At 39.9% G+C, this 21137-nt stretch overlaps 1 protein-coding gene across 1 annotated transcript in view; it reads right to left on the reverse strand.

Annotated features, from left to right (window-relative positions):
- Positions 1-4341: 4341 nt before the first annotated feature.
- Positions 4342-21137, reverse strand: part of TENM1 (teneurin transmembrane protein 1) — a 590326-nt gene continuing 573530 nt past the window's right edge. The window contains exons 29-33 of the mRNA XM_004685779.2: positions 19509-19805; positions 13036-13423; positions 10969-12189; positions 10258-10400; positions 4342-8930 (exon numbers count right to left, since the gene is read on the reverse strand). Coding sequence (XP_004685836.1) covers positions 8172-8930; positions 10258-10400; positions 10969-12189; positions 13036-13423; positions 19509-19805 — 2808 coding nt within the window. The 3' untranslated portion in view covers positions 4342-8171. The remainder of the gene's footprint in view (positions 8931-10257; positions 10401-10968; positions 12190-13035; positions 13424-19508; positions 19806-21137) is intronic.

Genomic DNA, 21137 nt, shown 5'->3' on the forward strand with positions numbered 1-21137 from the left:
GTCTCTCAAAAGCACACTTTTTAGTGAACTATTTGCTAGGTACTGATTTTAAAATGCCTCGCTTGATTATACGGCAGGAAGCTGGTCGTGCTCTACGTTTATGGATACAGTTCTACATTAGGAATGATATGCTCTCCATTAGCTATGGTGTCGTAGGCTCTTGTGGGATTTATGAAGCTGTGCATGTGTGCTAAAACCAGAGCTAGGTAAAGAGTGAAGAATTTCTACTTGACTCTTAAAGCAACCGTCTTACCTAGTGTTCTGATATTGGAAAAGTCCACACACCAGTCTGGAGTTGAGGCTCCCATAACTTAAAATGTGCTCTGCTTCTGTTTGATGCTACAGTATTTGAAATTATAGTATAAACCCAGGGAAGCAGAGTTTTCTTCATTGAAGTCATTTACTTCTCCCCAGTTCTTGTGTATACCCCATTTGGAAGGGAGGAAGCAGTAGCGCACCAGCTGTGACCCAGGAGTAGCTGATTATTAAGCAGCCCTACAAAATCACTGGGCAGCTTCTGGCCAAGCTGGTTTTGATTCCCAGTGATTGAAGCCTAAATGAGAACCAAGACTTTAGTGACAGGGGTTTGCATTTTCTTCTCATATTTATATTTTTGTGACACTTGTGATTTGATTACATGTCAAGTTGCTTTAGGGTTTACAGAATTCATTCACTTAACAAACACAATGCAACTGGGATAGAGAAGTAGAAACACCTGGTCTCTGCCCCTAAGCAGCTCACTATTTAGTTGGTTGAGAAAACAATTAGCCATAAAGGACAATAAAAGACAGTCTCAATGAAAGAGAGAACACAGCAATAAAAGGTGATAAGTATGTGGCAGAGAAGGATCTCAACAGTGCTGGTCGATCTATCTTTATAGCAAAGCACTCTGGTCTACAGTCCACAGAAGACAAAGTGTTCTTGTAAATGAGTATGTTGGAATTCCTGGCTGTACAGGAGCCGTGAGCTTGCTCAGTGTTCGTGAACTCTCCAGAGACCATACTCTTCTCTGTGTACTGGCAAGATCTGATTTCTGAGGTCTTAACGTGGGTACTCGGGGAGTGCAAAGGTCGAGCAGTCCTCCATAAATGTGTGGTTTACCAGGTCAAGAAGGAAAAGCATTTTAACTTGTAAAACAATTCAGAAAGGTGACTTTCAGGGTAAAATGCTTAATTGCTAATTATAGCATGCGTTTAAATTTTAATCGACTTAACTAATCTTTACTCTCTAATTTGGAATAATCCCAAACACATGAATTTACATTTGCATGTTCGTTTACCAGAACCTTTTTTGAAAAAAAAATGTTTTGAATTATGGATGCTCTTTCATATTTCAATAAAGTCTTTGAAAGTTTTATTTACCTAATTTGTCTCAAAATACTCCATTTAAAAGTATCCAGGTCTAGGTGCTATAAACACACTAAATAAAGCATTGAAGGCCACTTAATATATGTTATGGAACTGACTCCCTGAAAAGGTAAGTGCTTTTCTGATTTTGCTGTCAAAGTTTCTAGTTAATGCATCTATCCACTGTCTTCTTTTGCTGACCTTTTATTTTTATGTATTAACAAAAATATATATATGCAACCTACATATATATAAAGTATAATATATATAAATATTTTTGTTCATCAATGGTTTTTCATTTTTTTTTCCCACCAGCCTGAACATCCTTGCTGGTTCCTAGTACCTAATAGTTTGCACTTTACAGAAAGGTCATATCGTTACCATATGGAACATATTGCCATGCTAACATCCCTGTAAGAAGCTGAGTCAAGTTAGAAAAATGCACGTATATTTCCAAGTGTGTCAACAAGCCCACCAGGAACATGGCAGTTTATCAAAACCTTGTTTCCTCTGAAAATTTGTTCTGAAGGGACAAGGTCATTGGGAGACAACTTAGGTAATGGTCTGATTGGCTGCTACAGCCAACGGTCCCTTTGTGGTCCATAGGTAGAATAATTCTACAGAGAATGCCTCTAATTAAGTCTTTTGCTATAAATAGAGGACTGGATTTAAGATATTCTTTCTGGTGGAATGGGTAGAGAATTAAATATGTGAGGAACAACTTAAAATCCACTGTGAATGCTTAGACATCAACTTAGGTTTTGATTCATTGTGTAATTCAGAATCCACAGCCTATTAATAATAGGGCCCAGCTTTGACCTTGAGCATTTAAAGGTTACAGGATGCCTAGTTTTCCTGCTAGTGGGCTATAAATTCTGTTTGCCCTTGCAATAAATGGGATGCCATAATTTTGTAGTTTGCAGCTTCACGTGAAGTTAAAGTACCCAGTTTGGATGCTTTCATAACTTGGGGTCACTGAGCAACCTTCATCACCTTTGCAATGCATATTTTTATGCAGAAAGATACAACAAACCTGATGGATAGGGGAGAGCCATCAGCATAAGATTTGAGACTTGAATTTCCTTTTCAGCTTGGCCACAGATTGTCCACGTGACATTAGGTAAGTGGTCCGTTGCTATTATCCATTTGCCCAGCAGGAACAATTAGTTCTTACTGACCTCACTGGATTATCGAGGCACTAAAATTAAAAACATTTAAAGTAGTCGTATTACTAAATATTGAAACAGCAGTGATAGTCAGAGATCTCTTAAAGTGCCAGAGCTCTCACCTCTTTCTTTTTGTTCTCTCTATATTTGAAGAAAATATTTGGAGGTGGTATTAGCATCCGCCGCCCCCCTCCCCTAGTTTTGGGCTGGTGGATTGCATGGAGACAGTCAGAATTGCCTTCTGGCCCATGAATCTTTCCACTGTGTCTTTATCACGGTGTGTGTATTTATCAGTGAAGAAAAAGAGCAGTGGAACATTTTAGACTGGCGTGAGTTTCAGGATTCCGAGCAAATATCCGTAACAGGGCATTTGGGCTGTGGATGCACCTTACTATCAAGTTCAGTTGTGGGAGATCTGTTGGCCAGCATTCCCGGGCCGCTCATAAATGTCCTCTTGGGGAAAACAAGTGTCAAATGGTCTCAGTAATTGCCCAGGACAGAAGAGCTGTTTTTTTTTTTTTCTCTCTCTCTCTCTCTTTCTTTCTTTCTATCTATCTGTATGTCTGTCTCTTCATTTCTCTTTCACGAGGGCCTCTCCACGCATTCATTTTTTTTTCCCAATGCATTTGGGTGTCCTGGTCTCCTACTTCTCCTGTCTGTGTTTTGCAATTCTTTGTTTTCTTTCGAGTGCTGAGAAAGGCATTGACAGGAGAGAGAAACCTTTTTTAAAAGTCATAGCCTAGAGGTGTTTAAACTTGCAACAGCCACTCTTCTTTTTTTATGAAATGGCCATGTGTGTCAGAGATCCTATTTGTATGAAAAATAAAAATGAAGGGCCATCTCCTTAGGATTAGTGCCTTTCGGATTTCTGCACCTACATTTTCAAGATGCTGTTCTTTTATCGTTCGCTTTTCATATCTCAGGTGACCAGGCTGATTGGAGAATGCAGTTTGGCGCGTGAATAAAATGGGACACGGTATTCATTGGCAATTTTATTTTTTAAAAATGAAATATTCAAAGTACTTTTTTCTTTCAAATATCGACACATAATGTTTAACTTTAAATATTTACAGCATGTTGTTGTGATGCTCTTGTAGAAAAATGCAAAAGACCATTTAATTGCAGCCAGAGAACATGAACCTGTACAGTATCCAGTCACTTTTCAGCACAGGAGTGAAAGCAGGAATACAGAATTGGAACCTACTGTTTCTTAGCAACATGGCTCGGGCCATTATAACACAATTTTCAGTATGATTAGAACCTCTAACTGTTGTTACATAGAAACTGAAAATCTCGGCATACACTGTAAACACCTTTACTTCTCATGAGAAAGTAAGCAGCTAAAAAGAATATTTTTCTGATGTCAAGGCTATACTTCTCCTTCCCACCTTCTCTCTTACTGATGCTTTTGCCAGAAGAAGAGTAAAGATTTCGACATTGTCATGACTCATACAAGTAAAATATTTTTCAAGGACACAATCTGATATACTAACATTTATTTAAGAGGTTAAAGTCCACCACTAAATCTAAGGAAAGATTTTTAACTGCCAAACACATTTCCTTTGACGAATAATGTAAGATGACAACTGCCAAGACAAAATCCACAGCAAGTTTAACTCTAACTATTTTCAGTTACTGTTTAGGAAGTAGTTTCTTCTCACACACAGTAATATATTTGGTCCTTCATAGCTTTCATGTGAAGGACACACTGAAATAACAGTCACTATTTTGTGGTTGAATTCCTTGTTGTTGTTGTTTGTTGTTTTCTGTTTTGCATTTTTTTTAGTTTTGTTTTTTTTTTTTAATTTTTGTGGGTTTTTGGTTTTTTTGTGTTTTGTTGTTTTTTTTTGTTTTCTTTTTTCCTTTTTTTTTTCTTTTTTCTTTTTCTTTTTTTTGCAGAATAAAGAACCTTACAGAAGGCTGTGGAAGAGCAGTCTGAGATCTGAAGTACTAGTCAGGTCAGCTATATGTATGTGAATTCCTCCAAGCAAACAAGAATGTTGCATCCAGCTGTAACTTTCTATTTTTCCACAAGCTATAAGACACTCCAATCTCTACAGAAGTTTCTTTCAATACTTGGTTACTAAACTTTTGCTGTCATTATCACTGAAGTCCCTTACAATTACTCTTACAGGAAAATAGCTTGATAAATGCAAAAACTTTGCCCTGACTCTCTCTTGGGTGACATTACAGTGGGGCCTGGTCTAGTTAGAAATGTTTTTAAGAAAGAAAGAAATGAAAAAAGAGTAGAAATAACCTGATAGAATATCTGAAACTGTGTCAAAAATGATGAAAAGGAAAAATCTTATGAAATTATAATTCATTTTATAACTATGTAGTTAGTATGTGAATTCCAAATTATATTTTGTCAAGTTTTCATACATTTGGCTATGTTGTATATATTATATTATATATATATATATGTATAGTCTATATATTATAGATCTTCTAGATAAATTGACAGTAAAGGACACGCTTATTTTATACATTAGTTTGCTGGGTTAAAAAATAAAACATATGCCTATTTATATGGTGACTGCTTTGCTCAAAATTAGTATGGATTGGACTTTATTTCCCTTTCCTTCAGGATTCGTGCTTCTAATCAATAATGATTAGCGTGACAACAAAAAATAAATATATTTAAATGTCTATTAAATTGTGAACTTTTCAGCTCATTTGGATCTCTAGATTGTAGTGCAAGAGCAAAAACTAAACAAAACATCACAAATAAAATGGATCTAACTAGGAAAAAGAAACAACCAGAGTATTCCCTGCCTCCAGCCCAGAATGTTCTTTGTAGGAGAGCCCAACTACCGTGACCTCACCCAAACTGACTTGAACGGTGTGTTGCTGACTTATGGTTATGAGAAATTCACATATTTCTCTTCAAAGTACATTTATTTTCACCAGGAAATGCAAATGATTGTTCTTTCAAAAATTTAAACTTCAGAACTATAAGCCAATGAAGGCATTCTTTGTATTCAGCTGAGCAGGAAGGCATGCACTCAGTATCTCCACGTTCTTTTCGTTTAGAAATGCCAAAATGCTTCTCTTAGATTTACTAGTCATTAGTGCTAACCATTTGGGTTTTTTCTCTTTCCTCCCAAAAACTTTGGAAGTGGTAAAGAGAACAGTAAGTAAAGTTCAAGACAGTATTAAAAACCACAGCTGTAAGTGATAAAAAGTGCATTTCCTGATTATAATACAAATATAATTTTAAGAAACTAAAGGCACAAACTAAATAAAAATGTATTACAAACTAGAAATGCACAGTTCAAGGTAATTACTGTTAAGTAAAAGCTTCAAATATTTGTTTCTAATGGGTATTTAAAGCAGTTTGAAAATGATACATCATCAGTGAATTGCAAAAAAGTATAATCACTTAAAATATAAGCAAAATAGACTCTAATATTGACATCTTGGATTAGTGATAAAATACATCATCACATTTATGAATGCATTCTCTATATACAGTTCACAAATTAGTTTTCCCATTGATTTAAAAGAACATCAGAGGTTCTAGGAACTTAAGGTCCATTTTTAGGCTGGTGTGGAGGTATTCAAATTTTCAACAAGTTTGTCAGTAATTTTAGAATTCCATTATGAATAAATACTGTACCATTAACAGAGGCCTGATTCAGGGGAAAAAAAAAACAGTCAAATGATTGTAGTCTGGATTAGTAATCTATTGAGCTGGTGCGCTTTCAACTAAAAGGGGGATGACTTCATCATGAGTTCTCTCTCTCTCTCCCTCTCAAAATACACATGAGAATGTGGTAATCTCAACCTCAAAGTTTTTGAAAATGAAATGTTGTAATACACCCTTCCCTACTATTGACGGGTCCTTGCCTTTCACTCTACTAAGTGTTGCAGGAGCCAGACTTTAAAACACCTTAACATGAGCCTATATTCTGACTTTGCATATTTTCAAAGAAACTGTCATCACAAAGCAAGGCAATGACCCCACACTGCACTTAGGCAGCAGCTGGAAAAAAATCCAAAGTGTAGCGTTGCATCATAAATTCTCCTTCAGACACAGCAAATGTCCAGACTTGGTGATGAAAGTGCTGAAGCTGGCTCAGGGGAATTTTCTACAGGCCACATTGTGCTGTCATGTGTTTTCATCTGTGGGAACTTACAATTACACAGCATTTTACAAACTCTCTGTCACTGGGCACAAATCTTCCAGCTCATCAAGGGGCTGTTTTTTTTTTTTTTTAAATACAGGATTCATAGAGATTGAGAAACTGCAGCTGATATTAACACTAATCCTGATCTCCTTCCAAATTTTAAATGATCACAGAACAAAACAACCCTTTCTGGAGAATAGTTATTTTCTTAGGTAGGAGGGAATGATTAAATCAAACCTAGCGGGTAAAGACAGAACTAAAATAACTAACCATATACATTATTTTAGTGAAAAAAAATTGTCTGTCTCTCTAAAATTAGTTGAAGTGCTTTAGGTTGGAAAGGGTTTGCTTAATTAAACTTCCGGACTGTGGCTGGGAGATATTCAATAGAGAATTGTGCATTTTGAAAGATAAGTCTAAGTGGCAGAACTACTGTGATGTTTGCTTTGGCCTTCCCTTTGGTAGTTTCCTTTCATGTTAGTACTAGGTCTATGTTTTTAAGATTTTGGCTCTTACGAATTTCTGCAGTAGTAGTGAATATCTTTATTGGCATACATCCCAGGCATGTATGCCTGCAAAAGCCTCTCTTTTTTTGTACCAGAATCATACTTTGTAGTAAATTACCTTTTTGTGTGTGCACAAAACCACTGGATTAGCATATAAATAATGACTTACTAATGTGAAACTATGACCCAAACACATCTTCTATGTAAATGAAAAATGCCTACCCAGGTTAATAAAAGCTATGCCTACGCGACACCAATACAGCTGGGCAATTTAGGAAAAAGAAAATGCAGTCAAAACAGGTTGGGAGAGAAGTTACATAGGCCAGCTGCCTCGGTATCATGTACACACATGCCAAGCGTGGCAATTCAGTCTGGTTACCATAGCTATGAGGAAGCATGGTAGACAGAACCTAGCCACCACACGCCCAAACACAGCACGACAACATGGCATTTACTTTGACGAGCAAGGAGGAATACTCGGGGAGGGAGGGCCTACGGGTCCTGGCTCTGGGAGATGGTGGCTGAGGACATCTTCCACTTCTTTTTAAGTTTCTGATAACAGATCTGGAACGTATGAAAGGGCTGGCAGTCTTTTGAAATGCAAGGTTCAGATACTATTGCACCACCTCTTTCAAATAGCCTGCAAGTTCTGCCAACGGTTAAATATGAAACTTCGTGTCACGGTAGAGATAGAGAACCTCAGTCCTTTCTTTCTATTTGAACATCTGCATGGCTCAACAAATTGCAAGTGGTGCTTTCTGAAAACTTTGTTTTAGCTGTTTGAGTTCTACTTGTGTTATTTTGAATACTGCCACACAAGAACTAAAAATCTCGGTCATTTCTTAAAGCGTTTAAACAAACAATATTAAAATACCATCTTCCGTCACATTGAAAGGCAGTTGGATATGTTTTTCCTCCATATTTACATATACAGAGTTCTGATCTAGAAAACCAATACAATAAACCATTTTATGTTTTAAAAACAGGCAGTCTTTGGTGACGCAAAGGCAGAGATTTTTTTTGTTACCTCCTGCCTATTTCGCTCTGTCTCATAAAGTGAATATTGCTGGCACTGTCAGAAAGTTCTAAATACTGCTCAACAGACAAAACAAAATACCCATCGTAACCTTGTACCCTCCCAGTGCTCAAAAGCTGCTGCTTCTCCCCCTCTGTCCATGCTCGGATACCTTCCTCCCCTTCTTGCAGCCTCCTTTGCTCCTTAGTCCAGGCCTGGGCCACCGCGCGCTGTCTGGCAATCTCCAACACGTGATTCTTTTCCTCTTCCACAGTTGTCCCATACCGGATGTTGAAGCACAGAGCCCCATGCTGGAGTTGGATGTCCGCAAACCGTCTAGTCCTCCCATTCAACACAGAAGTCATCTGGGACACAGTGACATTCACGCCATTCTCTAGAATCCGCCTCCCCCCAGTGTTCCCGATGAGCACCAGGTCTTCCTCCAGAGACCCAAGCTTAATGAAGTAGTGAGTGTCCCTCCCCTCTATGGTGAAATGCAGGTTTTCCAGGTAGTGCGCGTTATTGAGAATGGCAGCGAGCCGCCTGCTATCTTCATTGGCTACTCCTATGATATCGGCAGTCACTATGCCATCTTTGATGGCGAATTTTATACCTTTTCCAAAAACAGAAGGAACAGCGGCAAACCTTGGTTGTTTCCCTCCTTCAAGGCACCGCCCATCATGGTATCGGGGAGTCATAGGAAGCTGGTCCAAGGAAATGAAATTCCTCAGCTGTTTCTGGAGCTCACACTGAATCCCCAGGATTGTCTAGGAAAACAGAAAGTCACAGGTCAGCACAGCACAGGATATTGTTCCGAGCTCGGGAACTGTGGAAAGGAAAGACTCGCAAGCTTGTTCCTTCTTTCTCCCATTGGCTGGCTGTGATTTCCAAACAAGCCAAATTTGGAGTTCTTTATCAGAGATTTTGGGGAGAAAGATGAACCAGGTGACTTGGTCAACTGGCATATCTATCTATCTTTATCGATAGCTGTGTGTGTGTGTGTTTATATATAAATATTCCAATATCTTGATGAGTTGAGCATCAGGAAACAGAATCACAGAGCTAGGAGCCACTTCAAGTTAAGTGGGTCCAGCTCCTGCAAACAAAGACATTTTGTTTTCACCTCTATAACTAACATTGACTAGCTGCTATTACTGTAAGTAGAGCAATATGTTAGGTATAAAGAGATGCACAGGTAGTGTTCTTGCTTTCATGCAGCTTATGACCTTATAAATAATAATACAAATCAGCAAGAAGTTCATTGATCTTTTCACATGGACTTAGGAAAAAAAAAAACTTTTTAGTATGGGAATTTTCAAACATACTAGGAAATAAAGAAAAAAGAAACACAAACCTCCAAGTATCCATTACAAAGTTTCAGTGATCTTCAACATTTTACTAAGCTTTTTAAAAGAACTTTTAATGACCAAAAGCTGTTACACATATATTTATTTACCAAAAGGGGAATACCTGTAGTACCTATTTTAATTCCTTCCCTTTATAATTTTTCTATACTCAAATTTTAGTTTTATTTTGCTAGCCATTTTTTTTGCAAACATATTTCTATTATTTCAATTAAAGAATAAACTCTTATTTTCATTTTGTGCTTCATACTCCTGATAAAGTTATCTGCTAAGTCTTATTTTTCCAGAGATTTTATCCTGTAACAGTTATTCTTTCTTTCTTCATTGTTCTTACAGGCCTTTTCTTTATTGGGATAATTAGTTCTGTCATTCCCACTTTCTTAATGCACAATGCCCTAAATTATTTTGTAGTTGGAAATCTGATGCTTTTACATCTCTTAGTGAACCATTTGCACTATATGGAATTTATAATTGCCATTGGTAGCCCATTTCAGAATGTTAGAAGTTCAGTTCCTCTTGTTAAGCTACTATAGCAGTTGCCAAGTTGTGTTAGTCTCTCCTTTTCCAAAAGTTCCAATTCCCTGACCTTTTCCTCACAGAAGCTAGTTTTCTACCTCCTCATTAGTCACATTTTTGTGACTATTCAGCAAATATATGTCAATACCATTTCAAGGTGTTGGATGCTCTCCTGTATTTTCAGCTCAATAGAAGTGGTAAAACTTGTACTAACCTTTCCAGGATCCCACTCTTGAGTTTTTGTCTGAAGCTGTAGAAGCTCATAAGTTAATTCCAAATTTTCCAATTCTGGTTTTGGAAACCCAGGTAGAACATTGTGTAACTGGAAACCAAAGAGCTCCAACCAGCTTCCAATGTCTGTGAGACAAAAAATTGAAAAGAAAAAAAATTCAAAGCCTACACTTTACAACTTTTGTGTGGACGACTTGAAAGAGGGTTCTCCAGTCTTCATTATATTCAGTCAATGGGAAGTTACAGGTAAAATTCCCCCATTACCCACCCTAAATGGTTTGGTCCTCTCTTTATAGGGAAACCTTTTCATTCACGAATAATCGTGGAAACATTCAGTTTACCGCATGGACATTCTTAACGTGGGAGAGGTCATAAGGCCATGCAGGCTGCAATATTAGATTTGATGCACATAAGCCTCCATTTTTTTATGAAATTATTTGTATAAGCTTTTAAGATTGAAAACTGCACTCAGAAAGCTTAAAAGGAAAGAAAACTGTGCAGAGATGCAAAAGCAGTATCTCTTCTGCCAATATGCACAGTTTTGCTCCTTCTAGAAGACTGAGAAAGAGAGTGCACAATAACTTGTGGGCTAACTGGCAGGAAGAGGAAGCATTTTACAAAGGCATTGAGATAATGTGATAAACACTACTGAGTTATCTCAAATTTAGCATAGAGTTTGACACCATGGCAATACCTGTCGTATACTTCGCAACATCTTGAATTTTGCCAACTGGGTAGTTATTTTCGAAGGAGTAGAGGTTGAATGGCTTAGGAAGGAGATTCAGCTGTTTCCATATGTGATGATTAGGTGTCGTCCATCTACCAGCAATAACATCGTAATCCCTTTGCCCAAGGTGTACTAACTTAGTAAGGAAATCATAGAGTCCTCCATGAAAGCCAATGATGACCTGAAAATCAGGGTAAGTGTCATGATAGATATCGCCGTAAGGTGTGTACAGTATCTCCTTGATCACCTGACCGCGACTGCTGAACACAGCTAGCGGTGTGCCTGTATTATCACAGGCTACGTAATATTCTTCACTACTGCTCAGCTCCATGGCGATAAGGTGACCTTGGAGGTCATAGTACAGAGATGTAATCTCCGAGCTGGTGTGGTTGTACAAATGAGTGACTCTTATGGGGTTGGCAAGATCTGCATAAAAGAACTGGAGATGCTGCCCCAGGCTGGACTTACTGGCGACACGTCTCCCAAGCCCATCATAGTAATACTGCACAGTCCAGCCAGAAGCCTTATTGTAGGCTTTCTGCAGCAGACCGTTAGAATTATATTCAAAGATGTCATTTCCTCTCTGCCTCAGAAAGCCATCTTCATCCATCTTATACTGAATTTCTCCTAGTCTGGTGATGCGGTCCCGGAGGTCGTATCGGAGAGGAGTAAGACGAGCACTATTTCCATGGCTTAAAAGGTTGATGTTTCCATTCAGGTCATAACTGTAACGCCACTGGGTTTTATCATTTACAGAAACAGTCTGAAGTTGCCCATCAGCATCGTATTCATAGAAGTATCTTGTTATATTGGCATCTACTCCTACTCTTATGTCACATATTACCATACGGCCCATATTATCATATTGAATGGTCATCCAGTAGGCAATTGCCTTTAGGATTTCATATTGGACTTCAATAACTTGTCCATTGGCACTGAAGATCTTGGTATGCTTCATCACTGTCGTAGTTATGACTTGATTTAAATCATAATTAATTACACTGAATTTTCCAAACTGTTCTGTTCTACCAGAGACATCAACATAGCGGTACAGATCAATGGGCAAAGGAGTTTCATTTATCACGGCTTGCATGCTGGTGACACGGAAGTTATTGTAGCTGTAGTCAAATCGTGCATTCACAAGACCCTCTTCACTGAATCTGAAAATCTGGCGTCCAATCAGAGGTCCTGAAGGAAACAAAACAAAATAATAAGAACAAAGCAAGAGGCTTAATGGCGAATACTCCAAAAGGTCTGCTATTATTTTCTTTAATACAGATGCTTTGACATTCTAACTAAAATATTAGAGATGGACCTCTGATGATATGGCTGGGCCATCATCCCCTAGATGCATATTCTCATAGCTGTGGTTACCAAATAAGAACAACAAATTTAAAACACTATATATTATAGTCGTAGAATAATTTGATTATAGGAACTACAGAAGTAATAACCCATCCAGTAGCTGGGGTGATGAAACTGACATTATAAACAAGCTCTCTTGCTATAACAGCTGTAGAAGTACTTCTAATTCATTTAACCTGAGCTCCAAAGTCAGAGGGTCAGGTTTTGACGAAGTCCAGCATTCAAGTAACTGGATTTAGACATTTTATGACTCAAAGGATTAAATATATTAAAAGGTCTGACTTTTGATGACATTTTGCCATCAACTGAGGCTTACACAGGTTGCATAAGGCTAGGGTTAGTTTTAGTAAGACTCATATCTTGCAGCTGCATCTTTGGAAAGATTTCGTGGTAAGTAGCAGCGGGTACACAGTTGACTAGGTACTTAGATCTCAACTTTCTTGAAAGGTGAGAGAGGAAGAGAAGTACACTGTATGTTTTTAAGAAACTGACTTTCATTTAGCTTATGATATGCTTTTAATTTTCAATGGAAGATAATTTGATAGCAATAGTGAAAAATCTGTTGGGTTGAAAGCCTATAGGTTAATGCTTGTATTACAGATGGTGACTGGCTAGTTTAATAAGAAAATTTGGATATGACTGTGTACATCACACCCTCTCACAACAAACCTGTTTGCCTGTATCTGATCGTGCAAATGAAGCCATCATGCATCAGATGGATTGTTTTAATCACTCCAGAAGACTCTTCGTATGTTAATGTGACTTGAGTGGTATCATAGAGAATCTCAGACAGCCTTGCTTGCTTGGTGTATTTATATAAAACTCTGCGTCCTGTCCCTAGATGCAGGTTCTGTAGCAGTCGGCCATCTCGGCTGTAGTCTTGGATAAATGAAGTGCTGCTGTCGGGTGGGGTGTAGATGTTCCGGTAGTAACCCACTGAGAGCATGGTTTGTAAGCTGTGGCGCACCATACTCGGCATGGTGACAGAGAGCAGACAATCCGATTGGTCATACTCAAAGATGTAACGCCGCTGGCTATGTAAGAGAAGCATCACGGACTGAAACGAGACAAAGGCAAACCAGCATCACATGTACCACCAAAGCAGAGGAGATGAAAGGAATTTCACATTCATCCACTCAACACAAAGGTATCGGATACTTAGTATGTGCCAAGCAATGCAGTGGGCCCCAGTGGATATAACATCAGTGAATAGTGGGATGTGTCCTCTGAGAACTTACAGTTTAGTGGAGGCTTAGGGTGGGAAACGCAGGGTATTCATTAAAGGCTGAGGGAGAGCAGCTCACCCAGACATAAGAGGGCATCAAGGCTTTCTGGAGAAAGCAGCATTCTTGTTGAGACCTACAGTATGACTAGGGTTGGTCAGGTGATGGCCGGGAGGCAGTCGGGTGGGGTGGGGAGAGAGTTCTCCCGATAGAGGGCGCAACACTGTGACAGGTGGAATAGAAAGCGAACAAGGATTTTTCAGAGAACGAGAGGAATTTTGTGAGGCCAGAGCAGGAAGGTATTGAGGAGTGTGGTGATGAATGGCAAGCGATGAGGCCCGCTGGGTAGGCTGTGTTAGAACGTAAGCCTGTTGGCAACAGAGAACCAGTGAAAGCACGGTGAAGGTGCTTGCAGAGCTGGGGAAACAGTCAAATCAGCAATTCCAGAAAGGTTGCTATGGCTTCAACATAGCAATAGATTGTTAGTGGCAAGTATGCCACATATTAAGTTTTAGTTACCAAAAAGTATTTATTGACTTCACTTAGATGATTTCCTGAAAAGTTGTATATAAAATATTATTAGTATTGCTTTGCAATTCATCTTTTAACCTACATTAAAGAAACTGGCCATAAAAAATGAGAACTTCTGGGGCCTCCCTGGTGGCACAAGAGATTAAGACTCAGCATGATGAAGCTATTGGTACCCACTGCAGCAGGAGTTCGATCTCCCGCCAGGAAGCTGACCCACATGGCACAGCAGAACTCTCCTGTCTCACACACTGCTCCCCTCAGCAGTGTATTTCAGTAGTTCTGCCTGTTCTGCTCCCCACTCGGTCTCTGGCGAACCCTCACAACCCCTGCACTTCTGGCCTACACATCAGTTCTTGTATGCATAAATAAGTAAATCTTTAAAAAGAAGAGAAGGTCTCTAGGCAAGTATCCCTTCTCCCACAAACTGATCTGGACTTCAGAAAGTTATTTGTTGAGATGTAATGTTGTGCATATAACAGGTGGTTCATAGATATTGGTTTATCTTATTTTAATTTTAAATATAGACATAAAGGAGCATTGTATTAGGGTTGACTCAACCCTATTTCTAATTGGAAAACATTTAAATCTTTAAAAAAATATTTATTTGCTTATGCATATAAGAACCAGGGTACAGGCCAGAGGTGGTGGGAGGTGAGAGGATTCACCAGAGACAGAGTGGGCAGCAGAACAGGCAGATCTATTGAAATACATTGCTACGGAGAGCAGAGGGTGAGACAGGAGAGGTTTGCCACACTATGTGGGTCACTTCCCTGGCTGGGGATCGAACTCGTGCTGCAGTGACTGAGGATAGCTTCATAGTATTGAGACTTAACCCCTTGTGCCACCAGGGAGGGCCCACATTTAAATCTTTTTTAGAAATAAAAATAAAAATCACTTATCCCTGAAGATTCTGATAACTCAAAAGGAAGCTTCATCCCTCCCTTCTTGAGTATAGCTTTACCAAGTGAAAATATTTTTTTTCAGAAGTTGGCAATATGAAAACATAGCTATCTTTTCATTTTGTACATGGAAATTATACACATTGCTATGACTGTGAATCACAGAGAAACAATGTACATTTAACCCCTCCACATATGAAATTAGATTCTAATATTGAATGTGTTTCTCAAAACTGCCCTTCTGAGAATGACTGATTTCTAATTGTCTGTCAGGATCATGAAGTCAAAGGCAGCATGCTTTTGCTCATTCATGGCATCCTTTCTTCCCTCCCCACCAAATAACCTGCCAGTGGGTGCTGTCTGTGCAAACCCTGTCACCACGTCACCCATGGACAACATGCAGCTCTGAAAATCCCGATGAACAAAGGGCAGACATGGAACTCTGGCATGGGCATGCAGACACAAAGGGAAAAGTGCTTCCTTGACCAAGGCAAAACTCAGAAGAATAGGGGAAGGAGGGATTTTCCTTGGATGAGGGAGCAGGTGGAAGCTGACCGTGGCAGAGAGGCTGCACACAGGAGTTGGTGGAAAATGCCGTAGCATTATCTTGGTGCTGAAAGTCAGATTTCTCAGCGCCTTTCCACTCTGTGCTGTCAATTTGCCATGGACATCTGACATCTGTCACCTGTGACGCAGGCCAGGGACAATGACCATATGGCTCCCCCACATTATCTAGGAGCAGCCTGCCCTGACCATGCCTTTTCCAGTCACTGCCGCAGCCTTGCCAAACATTTATAGCACATCGCCATTGTGTTCGCGCCTCTGCTCCCATCCTTCCCACTCCAGGAAGCCACTGCCTGACACTGTTCCTGGTTGGTGCTGATGGCTGTGCTGTCTCCAAAGCTCCCTGGCCTGTTTTAAAGCTTCCTGCCAATGGCAAGAATGTGGATGACGTGATTAGAAATCTCCTGAATGCAACCGTTGTCTTGCCAGGATGCCATTTAGCTCTCAGTTGGCTGCTTTTCTACTTTGGGTGGGCATTATTATCAGTGTGTTCAAAAACAATACTTATGCGTCCATCCAAAGACCACAGCACTGCTGCAGGATAAAAGACCGTTTCTTACTAGTCCAAACAATTGAGTGTGAGACTTAATTTTTAAAAACTGATTGTAAGATCCTAAAAGAGATCATTGGAAAAAGAAGAAAAAGAGCAATCATGGCTGTATTTGAACAAGAATAGAAATGAGAGTAGAAATTTGAAGAGTGAAAGCATTAGAACGACCACCAGATGGCAGTGTGGGGCCACCTAGACGCTCCAGCCAACGGCTGTATTCTGTTCCTCCAGGCAGCCTTTGAAATTTCCAGCTCCAGAGGCAATTTTGTGTAAATGTATCAGACTAAAGCATCTTATTAAATGATTATAAAATATATTTAAATGCATTTTAAAATTGAAGTTCTTAAGAATGATTTTAGGAAACTGAAAGATTTACATTTACTGTAATACAAAATCTTAGCCCCACAAGTCTTCAAAATATAATTAACTCAGAGAAATCTCATAAATCAAGATAGAGAATTTATGACCACATAGAGAAAATTTAAGAAACAATAATTGATTTTTTTAATACAGAGAGAGCATTTAAGCAACCACAGCTATTACCCAAATAATTATTTTTCTCCTAATGGCTACAAGCCATTGTGCATGAAAATGATATGCACAACTTTTACTGACTGTAGAAATAGAAGCCAAAGAAGTTTTACCAGATTGCTGCATGTGATGGTGGAGTATCTGCTGGTTCTTTTTAATATATTATGGTACAGGAATAACAAGCAAATTTACAGAAGTACTTTGGGGTACAAGAAGGTATATATTTGAAGTATTCTTACTTTAAAATAAATATGTAAGAGCCAGCCTCGTTGTCCTGGCTTTACCTTACAGACACAGTGAAAAATGTGCCGGCAAAGGTCAAACTAAAGACAGTTCTGAAAAGAGCACAGGGAGACACAGAGTCTCGCCCGCCAACCCCCCACTGCCTCACCAGAAAAGTTAAATGTAAATTGGATTTTGGTTAACTCATTTTTTGGGTTAATTCCCTTTCCCCCCCTACAATCACAGTTTCAAAGATGCTTTAATTTCCTTTCTTTTCCCCCTGTCTTCTTTCTTCTCTCCCTCCCTTTCTTTCTTTCTTTTTTTTTTGCTGTTTTAATCTACCTTCAAGTAACAACAAGTGCTAGTAAGTTTTGTACTTGAAGATAAATACTTAAATGCACCATTTAAGTACAAAGAAATTAACTTTTATCGAGTGACCAACTAGCTGTGCTGGGTGCTGAATAGCAAATTATTTCATTTAACCGTCATATCTATTCAGTGAATTAGTTATTATCACAGGTAATCATAATGTTGGTAAAATCACTATCATGAAAAATGACTTTTGGAAAGCACAGAACTGTCTCACAAGAATGTGTCTTGTACATTCTGAGTATTGTCTAACAGGATTGCTGAAGTCAGGAACTACGTCTTAATTAGAGAACAAATTAAATGTGAAATTAAAAGGCTCAAAAGTCAAGCAAGAGGCACAAGTGATTTGCCTTGTCTCGCTGGCCAGTAAACAAGTCTTTGGAAGCTCCGAGGGCTTTCCTTGATACGTTATTCTGGGTCAATAAGGTCTTATTTCTGTCCACTCTGCAGACACTTTCCTTTGTCTTGAAAGAAATATTGCCAACTAAGTTTCTGTAGAAAAAGAACTTATGTGAAGTTTGCTTCATGTGATTCTTTGTTCAAGTAAGTTTGATGAAATAATCAGCGAATTCAGAAAGAGAAACAGTCCGCTGGCTTCACTGGTGTCAGGGAGAAGGCTCAGTGACTGCTTGAAGGGCTGAAATGTCAGTTTTCAATGGGTCTTTTGTTACTGTGGAGACAGCCGAACTAGAAAGTCTTCGGAGCTGTGAGGCCACTGCCTACAGGCAATTAGCTCAGTGGCCAGACGCTGGTGCTAATGAGGTCGGGGTTACTGAGTTCAAGCCCATGTGAACGCCTGAGGCGTGCGGGCTCTTTCACTAATCACATGTGGGACCAAGGGGGGATCAGTGTGAACCCATCCTCTTTCTTGGTAAAACGATCCAGCAAATATTCTGCTAATAACCAGTGGCACTGTTTATTTTACACGAAGGTCATCATTATATGCCTTCTCCTTTAGGTGAACATACAACCTACATTTGGATTTGGTCAATTTTGTGCCCAGTTTAGCACTTCTGGATCTTAAAGAATTTTGCTAATCAGTCTTGTCATCAAAATTCAAAAGATGAAAAGCCCATTCTACTCTACTTCATATATTCCCAGTGGAAAGTGCACAATATGTATTTGATTGATTCCCCTCAGCATGAAAGGACACAGGTGGATACAGCAAGGGATTCCGCCTGTATCCTGACTTCCAATGGATTTCTACTTTATCTCCTAGAAATTCCCAACTTGGCAAATTCCCCAGCGACGGAATCTGGGAAACAGTACACGGTAGCTTAGCCATGACATACCACGACTGGCACAATTTTTTGGTAAACTAACGGGCTTGGTGTCATGGGGTGCTAATAAATAGTGCAGTTTTGCCTTGTGAGCTCGGATCCCCAATGACTTCCCTAACAACTTCTAGGGGGGTGCCTTGTATGGATTACCCTTGAGTCCTCGAGGGGAACATTTTTCAATTTTCCCAGGAAAAAATTCAGCACTGCCAAATGCAGCGGAATGGGTAGATTTGGGAAATAAGAGCCACTCTCTTAAGGTGTCAGGAATTGAGATGCCAGAGAGAGGTCAATTTCTCTTACTGTCCTTTGCGAGTGATCTGGCTAGAAACCATCCTGCTGTATGTGGGCTGATGTTTGATAAATGGTTCTGGTGTTGGCATTAAGATCCTTGTCTATTCTGACCAGAGAGCGGCCACCAGTCCCCATTACAGTTGTTTCTGGACACTTCCTGCCGCCTAAGGACTATGACCAATGAGGCTCTCCCGCACCATTCCTCAGGCGGATCAGTGGTGAAAATTAGCCCTACATGCACACTACTAAAATTTCCTAACAAGATTAGAATTCCTTATCCTCTGTGTAAGAGGCTTTTTTCCACAGCTGAGATACATTAACACACAATTTTATAATTTTCTGCCTGTTATACCTCAGTGTGAACTTCCATAATAAAGATCCCTTTTTGAGAACAGGAACAAATATGCTCAAATGAAGAGAAAGCTAAGCCATTATTCTGACTTCATTTTGAACGAGAACGTGGCAGAGTGTGGGTTTGAGGAAAGTTTTCAGCTGAAAAGCAGTTCATCCTCACATTTAGCTGCTTTGTGCAGTTCAACCTCACATTCAGCGGCTTTGTGCTTGAGAGGAGCCCGAATCCAGGCTTCTCCCCTGCAGCTTCTCACCGAGGTGGGCAATTAGAGCCACTTTCAATATTCTCGTCCAGGAACTGAGAACTAGTTTGTTTTCCTGAAACACTTACCTTTTCTAAGTAGGTGTAGCTCCATATTTTCCCATCAGCCCAGGTTCTTGAAATGATTTTCCCACTCTGGTCATACTCCATTTTTTCATTCCATGTACCTCTTTGAATAAAGGTCACCAATCCAGAAGGCGAATATGTGATGTTCACTTCATTATATCTGCTCACAGGAGACCACAGAACTGGTCGTCCCGTCTGGTCATAGAGGATTCGCAGGGTGAATTTCCGATGGTCATCATAGATCTTTCCTGTGCGAGTTATATGATCAAAATCTATGGAGAGCAGGTTTCTGTTATGGGCCTACAAAAAAAGAGATAGGAAGCACATTTTAAGCACCGCCACGGTGGCCCTTATCTAGTGCACTGACAATCTCGAAGCATTTCCTGATTCTCTGACAACAGGGTCACTCTCGCCTTTGAATTCCCTTGCTTCGTGTTCCTCAGATGATACTTATCTTTATTCTCCCACCAGATAGTACAATGTTGGAGGTTAGTGGCTATGTCTTCATTCCTGGCATGTGCTATATTCTTGACACATGGTCGTTGTTTTTTTCTTTCCCTTCACCGAAGCCTTAATGCCCTGACAAAATTCTCAATAATTATTTTATGTGAGTCGGATGCTTGTTTAGAAGTGGGGCTTCCTTCTTTCTTTTACCATGGAGTTGGCTCGTAGAGAGGGCTGAATTACTTATGTAATCAGAATTTTTTTAAAGGGATATAGTAGTCCCCTTTAATTTATACAGATTTCCTTATTTGGCATTTGTGGCTTGGGGCACGGAGTTACATGATCACAGCTATGATAGGGGAACTCAGGTGATACCCCAGTGACAGAACCCACTCAGAAATATTTCCATGAAGGCCAGCTTGTCAATGACAGCTGATGGTCAGCCCCCTTGGGTTCTCAAGGGAACGGGGTGCCACTAAGTAAGGTTAAAGCATGAATTAAATTTGGATGCGGGGCCCTGCCTTCTGGTGCAGTGGGTTAGGACACAGCAATGCAAGCTAGTCATAGCCGCTTCAGTGCGAGTTTGATCCCAGCCCCGGAGGTGACCCACATGGGGTGGCAGACTGCTCCTGTCCTGCCGGCTGCTCCCTGCAGCAGTGTATTTCAGTCCATCTGCCTGTTCTGCTCCCCACTCTGTCTCTGCTGAATCCTCTCACGGCCCCTGCACCTCTGGCCTCTACCCCAGTTCTGTATGCATAAATAAATAAATCTTCAAACAAATTTGGATGCTAAGTTTAGAAACAAGTAGTAGTTTGGCTTGCTTCTCGTTGCATCCTTGACTGCATTCCTTCTGTGAGCTTCACAACCGTGAAGTTGTCCTAGAAAGAGGCAACTTCAGGAACCTCAGCAAGGGGCCTCAAGAGAAAGCACTCAGTGGTGCACAATTGAGGAAATTCTGTTGGTCCCACAGAAAATAACTGCACAACTAAATATAAAAAGGTTTCAAAATTAGCAAAAAGGCAAACTGTATTGCGCTTTCAAAGCAACTAATGACTGGTTTTTGTCCTGCTCTTCAGTGTCAGTGTCTGGTTGTCTTGGCAGTAAGCTCTGCGCCAACTGGTGATCATAATACTAGCTGCAGACAGTCTGCAGAGTGGGAAGCTTCAAGGAGGGGTAGGCAGGGGTGGG

Source organism: Condylura cristata, unplaced genomic scaffold, assembly GCF_000260355.1.
Source record: "Condylura cristata isolate star-nosed mole 26May11 unplaced genomic scaffold, ConCri1.0 scaffold00019, whole genome shotgun sequence".
Lineage (NCBI taxonomy): Eukaryota > Metazoa > Chordata > Mammalia > Eulipotyphla > Talpidae > Condylura > Condylura cristata.